Below are 12,695 nucleotides of genomic sequence, written 5' to 3' on the forward strand. Positions count from 1 at the left end.
CTGTCTGTGACTCATCTTCTAATTCCCTTGACATTGTCTTTCACAGAGCAGACGTTTATAATTTTAATAATGTCCAGCTTATTCATTATTTCTTTCATGGATCATGCCTTTGGTGTATCTAAAAAGTCATTGCTATACCCAAGGTCACCTAGGTTTCCTCCTCTGTTGCCTTCTGGGAGTTTTATTGTTTTGCATTTTACATGTAGGACTACAATTCATTTTGAGTTAGTTTTGTGACGGGTGTAGAGTCTGTGTGTAAGTTCATTTTTCTTGAATGTGGGTATCCAGTTCTTCCAGCATCATTTGTTGAAAAGACTGTCTTGGCTCTATTATGTTGCCTTGTTCCTTTGTCAAAGATCAGTTGACTATATTTATGGGTGTATTTACCTGGACTCCATTGCATTGATCTATTTGTGTATTTTTTCACCACTACCACACTGTCTTGATTACTGTAGCTTTATAGTAAGTCTTAGAGTCGGGTAGTGTCAGTCCTCTGACTCTGTTCTTCTCTTTCAATACTGAGTTGCTATTCTGGGTGTTCTGCCCTCCATATAAACTTTAGAATCAGTTGTCAAGACCCACAAAATTACTTGCTGGGATTTTTATTGGGATTGCATTGAATTTACAGATCAAGTCAGGCAGAACTGACATCTTGACAAAACAAGCTTTCATATCCATGAACATGGACTATCTCTTCAGTTACTTAGTTCTTCTTGGATTTCTTTCACCAGAATTTATAGTTTTCCTCACACAGATCATGTAGAAACTTTGTCAGATTCATACCTAAGTATTTCTTTGGTGGTGGTGGTGGGGGTGGATAATATAATAGTGTATCTTTGAGTTAATCAAAGGGAGGTTCTTCTGGGTGGGCCTGGCCTAATCAGGTAAGCCTGAGGATTTAGGCCTTCACCAAGATCAGAGAGGTTCTGCCGCTGGCCTCATAGAAGATTAAGCCTCCATGAGTTCTACAATTGCAAAGAAATGAATTCTGCCACATGAGCAGGGAAGAGGGTCCTGAGCTTCAGGTGAGAGCCCAGTCCCAGCCACATTTGAATGAAGCCTGAGACCTTGAGTTGGGGATCCGTCTAAGCCTTGGCCAGACTCCTGACCCGTGGAACCTGTGAGATAACAAACTCTCCTGGTTTTAAGTTGCTGCATTGTGGTAACTCATCTCACAGAGAACTAAACATTGTGTACAGTGCTGGCCTTTGGCAAAGAGTCAGTTGGGGGATGCAAACAGGGGGCTTACACATTTTTCAAATTTTTACAATGAATATATATTAATTTTGCAATTAAAGAAAAAGGAAATGCTAAAAGGCTTGTTTTCCAAAGACTTTTCTTCTCTTTTTACACTCCCAGTGTGCTCTAAAAGCAAACTCAAAAGCAAACAGAATCCCTCCCCTCTCCTGGTGACTGCTCTGCTCCAAACGGTGGGGCCTGTTTTCCAACTGTTTTTCTTTCCCTAAGAAACTTGATTTCAGCCCAGAGGAGATCCTGTCCCCCAGCCCCCAGGCAGGTGCCCTGGTCCAATGGCTTTCACATCTTTCCACACATCTGGGATGTGCGACGGCTCTGTCATATTCTCAGTCCTCCCACCCACGACCAGAGCTGGATGAGTCACAGCTGAACAGGCCCAGGGAGGCGGGGGTGTGCGGACGCATGGAGATCCACCCACAGTGGGACTGGCACCCAGGAAGTTAAAGCCCTCTCCCAACTTCCCTCCTCCTCCCTTCCCTCCTCCCTCCCTTCGCCTTCACATGTTCAGCATCTTATAGTTCATAAAGCCTGTCCTCACCCATTATTTTAGTTGCTTCTTATAAGATCTTGTACTCATTCCATTTTGCAGATGAAAAAACTGAGGCATAGAAAAGAAAAAAGCAGCTCAGGAACTGTGGCAGAAAAACACACAACCCTGACGTTTCCTGATGATTCAATTTTAGATCATCTCCTCCCAGTCCACCCCCTACCCCTCCCTCCCAGCCAGCCTCCTGCACTTGACTTCCAGAGACGGTTCATTTAGAGAGGAGGAGGTGGGTGTCTTCAGGTTGAGCAATTCTTCAGGGTCCCAGGGGCAGCTCACTACACTGATAGGTGCACAGCAAATAATGAAAGGTACATTTTTGACGGCGTACAGAACCGAGTCTTCATGGAAGGTATTATTAAATTCAGCAAAACACAAAGGAAATTTAACTGAACAGAACTGATTATTCCATCAAGAAGGAATAGATTACAGCTCGCAGCATTCGTTGTCTAGACAAATCACTTAGATACACATGTACTGGTTTTAATTAGCGCCATAAAAATTAAGCATTCTGTAGCCCAAAATGTAATTGTTCTCAACAAATCAAAAAAATACATATTCAACAGAGAACAAAACAGCTCAATCACTCCCAAGATGCCTAAATACACTGTGTTTTTTTTCCTTCTCCATTTAAATGAAAAGCCCACACAAGTCAAAATTGCTGCTACTTCCTGTGTCTGATGGAAGGTTCTATGTTCCCTCATCCCCCCACAGGATGTACAATTCTAAAGAAGTCACCCACAGGACTGGCTATACCACAGCAAGAAGCGTTCCACTTTTAGCCAGAGAAAGTACAGACTTTTTCCTGGTTTAATCCTTCAGGAAATTCTCAATGGACATAAGCACCTGGTCCAAGTTTCTATGTATTAGTGACCTATAACATCCCAGTATAAGCCTTCACAAAATCCAGACAGGGCCTAGGGGTCAGATGACAAAGGGTCTATGTCCTGCGCTTGGAGGAGCGGGAGGTCTAGGGAGGACTGGCAGGTGTGCGGGAGGAGGGAAGATGCTCTAGTCTGCTCCGACTGCTGTAACAAAATATTTCTGGCATCTGGAATCTGAGATCAAGGTGCTGCTAGGGTTTCTGGTGAGGGCTCTCCTCCTGGCTTGCAGACGCTGCCTTCTTGCTGCCTTTCCCCTGTGACTGTGTGTGGAGAGAGAGAGACCTCTGGAGTCTCTTCTTATAAGAACACTAATTAGATTCAGGCCTCACTTCATTAAACCTTAATTATCCACTTAAAGGTCCCATCTTGAAATACAGTCACATTGGGGGTGAAGGCTTGAACGTATGAACTGGGGGGCCACAGTTTAATTCATAGCAGAGGAGGACCATGGGTCCAGGGAGAGCAGGCGACACAGAATCTGAATACCTAACCTGCAGGTGCCACCCTGGCCAGGTGAGCGGAGAGGCCCAGGAGGATGTGAGGCTTCAGGAACATGAAAGGGGGGGGGCATTCTGGGCTCAGACACTTCAGTAGCCAATGCTCTGAGGCCTGGGACAGTTTGAGGAGTCTGGGAGGTGGGGACGTGGGGTATGCTGGTTTGGGGGGCCTTTCGCTCCCCGCCCTTGGTGATGCTGGGCTGCTCCCCACAGAGGGGACTCACTGCGACCTTGCCTCTTCCCTCCTCTGCCTTCTGGCTTCAGGCTGGCCTGGTGCCTCCAGCAGGAGTCTCCTCCCTGCCCTCTTTTGTTACCAGCCCTCCAGCCTTAAGCACCTCGCGCCTTCACCTGTGACTTACAGCTGCCGCTCTCCTGCCTGCTGTCAGTGGGCACCTGCTCGGCTGCAGGCTGTTTGGGGCATTTTCTCTGCTGTATTTTGCATCTGCTACCCCTCCTCTCCCACTGCAGCTCTGTAGCCCAGGACCAGTGTTCTCCCCCAGACAGGGTCTGGGGTCTGCTGACTGGATGTTCTGGAGCTGGGGTCAGCCTCTGGCTACTATGACGAGATTTAAGCCACATTTATTTTTACCATGTGTGACGTACTCTGATGTTTTCTATTATATACCCTATGCTATCTCAATTAAAAAAATGCTGGTAATATTCAATAAATTCATTGCACAACCAATCAACTATCAAGCGATGACCTTAAGTCTGAAAAATTGATGGAGACTTCAGGCTCCTCCTAAGGCCAGCTGGGCCCTGTGTGGTCTGTTTCCAGCTTTACCCGCCAGCTTCAGGGCCTGCCCTGACCACGTGCCTTCCTCTGCATTCGCTGCCCTCTTCCAGGTGAGGCGGGCAAGGCAGGTGCAGGCTCAGGCCTGAAGGCTGAGCTCCGGCGCACGCTCTTCCAGAGGCCCGAGTCTCCAGGGCCACTGGGCCAGCGAGGCGTCTGGAACTCCTGGCTCCCGCAGCACCTTGGACCCAGTGACTGTGCTGAGGGGTGGCTGGGGAGCTCCGCCTGCCTGAGGGGTCACCACCACCCCCTCCCCAATGCACACCTGAGCTGAGCAAACACGGTTCTGAGCAAATGCAGCCTCTCCCTCTTCCTGTCTCTCCTCAGGCTTCCAAGCCTGTGGGCCACCCCTCAGCACCCCGTCGGGAAACTCAGGAACCACCCCTTCCGGCACACACCTCTGTTACACTGGTAAGTGCGAGCTGTAATAATGTTATAGAAAATGCATTCTCTACTGGAGTATGAACCCTGCTACCAAACCCCGGGTGTGTGTGCGAGTGTGTGTGTGAGCGAGTGAGCGTGTGTGTGTGCGCACTTGCCATTGGAGCTCAATAGTTATTTGAAGAAATGATGGAATGAACTGGTGTTTTTAAGCCCATTAAGCTTCGACTAAGATACAGTTGGAACTGACTTCTGCAGGTACTAGGGATCCAGTGCAGACGGCTGAGACAGGGCGTGAGTGAGGGGGGCTGGAGATGAACAGGGGGCCGGGAGGAGGTGACCTGCTGTGCTACAGTGGAGGGGAGAATTGGCCTTAGAGGCAGGTGGGCCTCAGCTCAAATCCCGGCTCCACCACTCCCAGCAGTGTGGCCAGGACATGGAGGCGAAGTGTCTGGGCCGCGACCGAAGGCTGTTCCGGGACAGACCCTGACTTTGCCACTTGCTGGCTGAGTGATCTTTTTTACTTTTTAAATGTTTTTTAATTGACTTCAGAGAGAGGAAGGGAGAGAGAGAGGGAAACATTAAGGATGAGAGAGCCACTGATCTGCTGCGTCCTGCGCGCCCCATCCTGAGGATGGAGCCCAGAACCGGGGCCTGTGCCTGACCCGGATTCCAACGGTGACCTCCTGGTTCATGGGTCGATGCTCAGCCGCTGAGCCACACCGGCGGGCTCCGCTCCCATTTCAGGGCAACCTCGGGCAAGCCCAAGCTCTCCTGCGGGGCCTGGGCCGGGTGTCCTCACTGCGCAGGGTTGGGGGGGATGTGGGCAAGTGCTGCCCGCAGCGGGGCAGCCGTCGGGGGGGGGGGGGGCAGGCCGGGCGGGGGACGCGGGCGCAGGCGCGGCCTCTGCAGGGCGTTCGTGGGCGCGTTTTTCCTGCGGAGCAACAGGCAGCCGGTCCTCTCACCCCCGTCTCCGCCTAGAGGAACCTCCCAGCCCGAGCCGAGCCGCCTCTGCGGGGCCGGGGCCGGGCGCTCGGGCCGCCGCGCAGGGAGGGGCGCGCGCCGGGGGCGCGGCTGTGCCCGCCGCCCGAGGGTGAGCCCGCCCCCCGCAGCCGCGTGCGGTGCAGGATTCCACCAGAAGAGGGTACAGTCTGACGGCTCCTGACGTCAGGCTGGAATCCCTATTGCGCTCGGCAGCGGCCGGGGCGGAGGAGCCCAGTTCGCTCTCCGAGCCCCTGGGCGCGCGGCGCGGGGCCGGCGGCGCACTGACAGCGTCCAGCTGGGGGGCACCGGCGGGGGGGCCACACGCTCCGGGCGCCGTTAGCCGCGGTCCGCGCGCCCCGGGCGAAGCCCCGCGCCTGCCCCTCCCCGGGAGACCGCGCTTCTGCCGGGAGCCGAGCCCGAGGGGCAGAGCGCGCCGCCCGGAGCCGCGGTGAGTGCGCGGGGCGAGGCCGGGGGCCGCGAGCGCGCCCCGCCCGCGCGCCCCGGCGCCCGGATGCCCGCCCGGAGCCCCGCGGGGCGCCTGCCTCCGCCGCCGCGCGCCCCCGCCGGCTGCGCCCCGCTGTGAGCGCCCCTCCCGCAGGCGGGCGCCGGCCGGGCTTCCCCGAGGGCCGCGCGCCGGGGGCACCTAGGACCCCGGGGCGGCGGCGGCGGGGCGCGGAGCCGGGAGGATGGACGGGGCCGGGGAGCGCAGCCTGGCGGAGCCGGAAAGCCCGGGCTCCCGCGCCGGCGACGACCTGGAGATCGTGGTGAACGTGGGGGGCGTCCGGCAGGTGCTGTACGGGGACCTCCTGAGCCGGTACCCCGAGACCCGGCTGGCGGAGCTGCTGCACTGCCTGGCGGGCGGCTACGACACCATCTTCTCGCTGTGCGACGACTACGACCCGGGCAAGCGCGAGTTCTACTTCGACCGCGACCCCGACGCCTTCAAGTGCGTGGTGGAGGTGTACTACTTCGGGGAGGTGCACATGAAGAAGGGCATCTGCCCCATCTGCTTCAAGAGCGAGATGGACTTCTGGAAGGTGGACCTCAAGTTCCTGGACGACTGCTGCAAGAGCCACCTGAGCGAGAAGCGCGAGGAGCTGGCGGAGATCGCGCGCCGCGTGCAGCTGATCCTGGACGACCTGGGCGCGGACGCGGCCGAGGGCCGCTGGCGCCGCGGCCAGAAGCGCGTCTGGAAGTTCCTGGAGAAGCCCGAGTCGTCGCGGCCGGCGCGCGTGGTGGCCGTGCTGTCCTTCCTGCTGATCCTCGTCTCGTCCGTGGTCATGTGCGTGGGCACCATCCCCGAGCTGCAGGTGCTGGACGCCGAGGGCCACCGCGTGGAGCACCCGACGCTGGAGAACGTGGAGACGGCCTGCATCGGCTGGTTCACGCTGGAGTACCTGCTGCGCCTCCTCTCGTCGCCCAACAAGCTGCGCTTCGCGCTGTCCTTCATGAACGTGGTGGACGTGCTGGCCATCCTGCCCTTCTACGTGAGCCTCACGCTCACGCACCTGGGCGCGCGCATGCTGGAGCTGGCCGACGTGCAGCAGGCGGTGCAGGCGCTGCGCATCATGCGCGTCGCCCGCATCTTCAAGCTGGCGCGCCACTCCTCGGGCCTGCAGACCCTCACCTACGCGCTCAAGCGCAGCTTCAAGGAGCTGGGGCTGCTGCTCATGTACCTGGCCGTGGGCATCTTCGTCTTCTCCGCCCTGGGCTACACCATGGAGCAGAGCCACCCGGAGACGCTCTTCAAGAGCATCCCCCAGTCCTTCTGGTGGGCCATCATCACCATGACCACGGTGGGCTACGGCGACATCTACCCCAAGACCACGCTGGGCAAGCTCAACGCGGCCATCAGCTTCCTGTGCGGCGTCATCGCCATCGCCCTGCCCATCCACCCCATCATCAACAACTTCGTCAGGTACTACAACAAGCAGCGGGTCCTGGAGACGGCGGCCAAGCACGAGCTGGAGCTCATGGAGCTCAACTCGGGCGGCGAGGGCCGGGCGGTGGGCTCCCACGGCCGCCTGGACACCCTCCCGCCCGAGCCCCCCGCCGGGAAGGAGGGGAGCTGGGGCAGCTGGCTGAAGATCTCCCACAGCGACACCTTCATCCCCCTCCTGACCCAGGAGAAGCACCACAGGACCCGGCTCCAGAGCTGCAAGTGATACGGGCCCCCCGGCGGGTCTGGGCACAGATGGCCTGACTGTCCCCTTTTCCCCCATCCCGCCCGCCCCCGCCCAACCCTCTCTTGAACAGAACTCTGAAGGCCCCCTTGGGCACCTCCGGTGACGCCGGGTAAGAGCCCTTTGTGTTGCTGGCCGTCCAGGAGCCGGGGGGCGTCCAGGAGTCCAGGGCAGTGTGGGGCGGCAGAGGCTGTGTCTTACGGGTGGCAGGGACCCTCGCCCAGTTCTGTATCTCTTTCAATAAAGCCCCTGCTCTGTGCACCCAGCCGTGTTGCAGGTTCTCTCACAGGCTGGGTATCTTCAGACGGGACGTGGGTGGCTCAGGCACACCCTATGCCGGCCAGTGCCAGGCCCGGAGGTAGGTGTGCAGCCCAGGGGGGTTATTTTTAGTTGGAAGCTAATTAAAGAAGGGCTTATGCACGGGGTTCAGCGCCAAGGAGCCCTGCCGCATTCCAGGAGGCTCCTGTTTCCTTCTGGGGAAAAGCTTGCTCCCAGTACTCCTGGGAGGGCAGAGTTCACAGAGCTGGGAACACCGGGCAGTGTGGTTTCCGTTTACTTTTTGCCCATGCCAGGCCCTTTTCACAACTGCTTTCCATTCCTCCTAGCAGCCCAGCTAGATGGGTATCCCCATTTTAAAGGTAAAGAAACTGAGGCCCGAGGTCACACCAGACCTGATGATCCCAAAGCCCACGCACTCTCTGTGATACCAGGTGGCCTTAGCACAGAGGGCCCACGAGGGGAGGCTGGTTCCACAGACCAGGACAGGTGCTGGGCCCCCTCGGATGGGCAGGTCTGTCCTCCAGCTCATCCTTCCTTCTAGACCAGTACCTCTGAGGGATCAGCTGTGGGCAAGCCTGGTTCGAGAGCCCCAGGGAAGCAGGTGGACGGGCCTGGGCTTGAAGCCGGGGGCGTGAGGAAGAGGTTTCTGAGATGCCTCCTAGCTCAAATGTTTTTCTTTTCTGTCCCTCCCCTACCGCTCCCTTACTGCTGTGTGGTCTCAGGCCTGTGGATTACACTCTCTGATCCTCATTCTGAATATATATGACATGGGAATACTAGAATTAACCTCAGGGAGCCGTGGTGCTGCGCAGTGCCTGGCACACAGCGGCTGCTCAGCAGTAGCAGCCGTTTCTGTTACTCTGGGCTGCTCTCTGGCCTCCTCGGTGTGGGCTGGGCAGGCGGATGGGGGAGGCGGGGGCAGGACACTGTCACACTGTTCTTTCTCCAGGCGTCCACCTTCCAGGACCCCAGAGCCCTGTCCTTCCTTCTGCTGAGGCGGCTGGTGCAGAGGGAGGAGCCCGCAGGGGGAAGGGAGGACCAGATCGGGCATCAGGGGAGGCGGTCGCCGGTCTGCACCATCCTGGGCAGGTCTCGCCTCTTCTCTGGGCCCTGGTGTTCCCATATGTGTGAAGAGGGCTGATTTCTTGGGTGCCCACCCAGGTTTGACCTTCTAGGATTTCAAAGCCTAGGGCTGTTGGGCCTGTGTGTTGGGGTCTCCAGGGGGTGGGAGGCTGTCATGTTGGAGGAGCCTTGGAGGGGACCCTTGGGGGAGTCAGGGCCATCCTCGTGGGGTGCAAGTCCCAGAGCCACTGTTGTGATCCCTCCCTCACATGAGTCTCCAGGGAAATGCTGGGTCAGAGGACCACAGAAGGCAGAGGAAAGAGGTGGGGTTGGGGCTGTGGGACTCAGTGGGAGAGAGGAGGGGGTCTGGGAAGAGGGTCTTGTTTTGTGGGCTCAGTGGGGCCTGCTGAATGGGTGGGTGGCCCCCCTTTGTTCCCCCACCTCAGAGCCCTAGGGAAGCCCTGAGCCGGAGCTCCCCCTGGGAACTACCTCTGGGGCACATTAGAACCACAAAATCCCGGTGTCTAGGCTGCAGCTGTACCTGTCATCTTAGAAGCCAGGTGACACCCAGGCATCACACGAGTCATCTGGAGGTTGTGCTAAATCGCAGACTTTACACCAGTAGGTCTGGGTGGGGCCCTGAACTCTGCATTTCCAGCCAGCTCCCAGGTGAAGCTTCGGCTTCGCCCCATGGCCATACTTTGAGTAGCAAGAGGCCAGAGCAGGAGCTGGCAAAGTGCGGCTCCTCACCTGTGTCTGGACAGCCCATGAGTTCAGAGTGGTTTTCACGCATTTATTTATTTGTTTTTAATCTTCACCTGAGGCTATTTTTTCCATTGCTTTTCAGAGAGAGAGACACAGATGTGATACATACTGATCGGTTGCCTCCCACGTGCGCCCCGACCAGGGCTGGGGATCGAGCCTGCAACTGAGGTACGCGTGCCCTTGGCCAGAACCGAACCCGGGACCCTTCAGTCTGTGGGCTAACACTAACCACTGAGCCACACCAGCCAGGGCTCACATTTTTAAATGGTTAAAAAAAAAATCAAAGGAAGAATAACACTTGTGACACGTGAAAAGTGCCTGAAATTCAAATTTCCGTGTCCACAAATAAAGTCTTACTGGAACAGCGCCACGTCCGCGTCTCAGGCTCTCGGGCTGCTCTCGCTGCGGGGCAGAGGTGAGTGGCTGTGATGGAGGTGACGGTCCCCAGAGCCTAGAGCCTTGATCACCTGGCCTCTGCAGTCAAGTTCACCCGCCCTGGGCCATAGCACATGAGATCTGAGTTCAGGGCATGGAAACGCAGAGCGTTCCTGGAACAGCCTGAGCCAAGCCAGACAGTGTAGGCGCCTCAGAGAGGGCGAGCCCCCGGCCCCCTCCTGAGGACCTCCAGCCCCTGGCTTCCTTCTTGGGCTCTCTGTGGTCTGGCTCCTGCTCTGGAAGCAGCTTCTCTCCCTTCTCTCCTGGCCTCCGTCTTATCAGATCGCCCCCATCCTGGGGACCTTGGCCCCACATTGTTTTCTTGGACTGGGGCGAATCTGACAAATTTCCCGTAACCTGTTCGTTTCCATGGAGAGAGAGAAAGCTGTGTTTCTTGGAATCCCAGGACATCCAAGTGGAAGAAGGCTATCCTCTAGTCCCCCCCCCCCCGCCCCCCCAGCAAGGTGTTGACAGGAAAAGGTGGCTCCGGGTCACACACAGTTGAATGAGGGGGTTAATTAAAGGCCTGAAGGTCCCCCAGATTGAGGGGTCCACTTTGTTCTCATGAAGTTGGGAGCACATGATGATTGCCACTTTGAAGACAGAGGATTGTGACTGTGTGACTCGTGTGTAAATAAATCATGCAGTGAGCTAGTTATCCACAGTTTTACAGATGGGGAAACTGAGGCCCAGAGAGCAGAAGCAACAGGCCGGAGGCAGAGGAAGGCGCTATGCCCGTGGCCTGCAGCCCACCCTTCTCCAGGGCCCGATGCTGACCCTCTTCCTGCCCCCATCAGGACCTAACGCCCACAGGCCCACCCGTGTTTGCTCCAGCTTCCTGGGAGCTGCAGGGTGCTGTCGCCGGACCCCTCTGGAGGCACCCCTGCAGATGGACTGGTTCTGGCCACGCTGTTTTTTAAGGAAAGAAGGGGAAAGAAACATTTTCTTGGCCGAGCAGCTTTGGGCCAGATGCTCAGGCCATGTGGAGTCAGGATCCAGCCTGGCAACTGTAGGAGGTGTCTGGAGCCCGGAACCCGCCCGCTGGGGTCTGGAGGCACCACATCCAGCAATGAGATGAAATGCCCAGGAACGGGGGAAATCTGTGACCTGGGGTTATCTCACACACTCCCGGGGACACGTGAGAGAGGCAGAGAAGACCCTAGCCACTGCCCAGGTTAGGGTAACGGGTGAGTGTCCCTGACTTGCAGAGGTCCCGCTCATGGGCGAGTGTGGGTGCTAAAGGGGCAGCGTGGGGAATGGTTTTGAGGCTGGAGCCCTTGCCTCCCCCAGCCCCGGCTGTGAAGGGGCTGCCTGATCCTGCTAAGCCCCAGCCAGGCTCTGGCCTCCCCCCCCCGCAGGAGGATCATTAAATGCCTCCCCAGCCCCCAACATCTCCCTGGGTGACGAGGGACAGGTGCATCCAGAGAGGCGTCCCCCGTCTCCGCCCGTGAGCAGACAGCTCCCTGCACTGTAACATGGGGCTCCGCCTGGCAGCGGCTTTGAAAGGGGGTTTCAGACACAATCTGGGGTGGACCCCCCCACCAAATGCTTTTCTCTCCTTGTAGCAGCTTGAGACGTAGCTACAGGGATGCTGAGGGTTCCAAAAGGAAAAATAAAACAAACAGAAGCAAGAGTGGGGGGACTCTGCCCTGTCATGCTGTAGCTTTGAGGCTCTTGTCATCAGCCAGCCAGGCCCGGTGCCCGGGCCGCTGGAATGGTGACTTCCTGTCCCTCTCCACACGACCGGCAGAAGGTAGGACTGCTTTGGCTTCAGGTGGTGAGACCCTTGCATCTTGGAGTCCCCGTAAATTGCCTGTGGTCACACAGCTAGAGAGAGGCCAGCCTCAGAGAGTGAGCTGGGAAACCATCTATCTAAGTCCACACTTTGGAAGAGAACATGGTAATTTCCCCAGTACTTTTAGACCCAAACCCTTCCCCGCCCAGGGGCCGTGCAGCCCACACAGACCTCCGAGCCTCCCTGCAGGGCTGCTTCTCTCCTGCTTTGTCCTCCAGGGTCTTGGTTTCCTTTCAGCCTCTCGCTCCCTCCACAGGGCCTTTGCACATGCCGCCTGCACCCTCTGATGGAAATGTTCTCCTCTCCCTGCTTACTGAGCGTTCTTCAGTCCTTCAGCCGAATTACTGCAGCTGTCCCTGATCTCCCCGCTGGGTCAAACACCGCTTACCGCACCACGCGCCGCTCTTCTTACACTCATCACATTTGCAGTTTTACCTTTACTTATATGATTTTTATTTCTATAAATAACTCCGTCTTCCACTAGGCTGTCAGCCCTTTGAGGACAAGGACCGGGTTTTTGCTCACCTTTGAACTCCCAGAGCACAGCAGAGCACCAAGCATGTAATATGTACCTAATAAGTATATGGTGAATGAAAGAACTTGCCCCTCACTGGGAAATGAGACATTTTAGCTTATCTATGTCAGTAACACCTCCCAGCCCACCCAATCGCTGCCAGACACTAAAACATTTTTACTTCTTCCATAGCTACCCTATTGCTTTCCATAGTATATGTAAACTTCGTCAGCTCTGGCCAGTATCTCTTGACTTCACGCAGCATAAAAAGTGAGGTTAGGTGCTCCTGGTTGCCTTCCTTCCCTCCCGCCTTCCTGCCCAC

At 56.8% G+C, this 12,695-nt stretch overlaps 1 protein-coding gene across 1 annotated transcript; it reads left to right on the forward strand.

Moving 5' to 3' along the window:
• Positions 1–6,023: 6,023 nt before the first annotated feature.
• Positions 6,024–7,770, forward strand: KCNF1 (potassium voltage-gated channel modifier subfamily F member 1). Its single transcript, XM_087823811.1, has one exon. It carries the CDS (start codon positions 6,027–6,029, stop codon positions 7,503–7,505), a length of 1,479 nt encoding a protein of 492 aa, XP_087679937.1. The 5' UTR covers positions 6,024–6,026; the 3' UTR covers positions 7,506–7,770.
• Positions 7,771–12,695: the final 4,925 nt, after the last annotated feature.

Source organism: Miniopterus natalensis, chromosome 13 (genome assembly GCF_054644295.1).
Source record: "Miniopterus natalensis isolate mMinNat1 chromosome 13, mMinNat1.hap1, whole genome shotgun sequence".
NCBI lineage: Eukaryota > Metazoa > Chordata > Mammalia > Chiroptera > Miniopteridae > Miniopterus > Miniopterus natalensis.

What these genes read in the sequence shown, in the direction of transcription:
- KCNF1 (XM_087823811.1), top strand. Translation starts at nt 6,027, where the DNA reads ATGGACGGGGCCGGGGAGCGCAGCCTGGCGGAGCCGGAAAGCCCGGGC.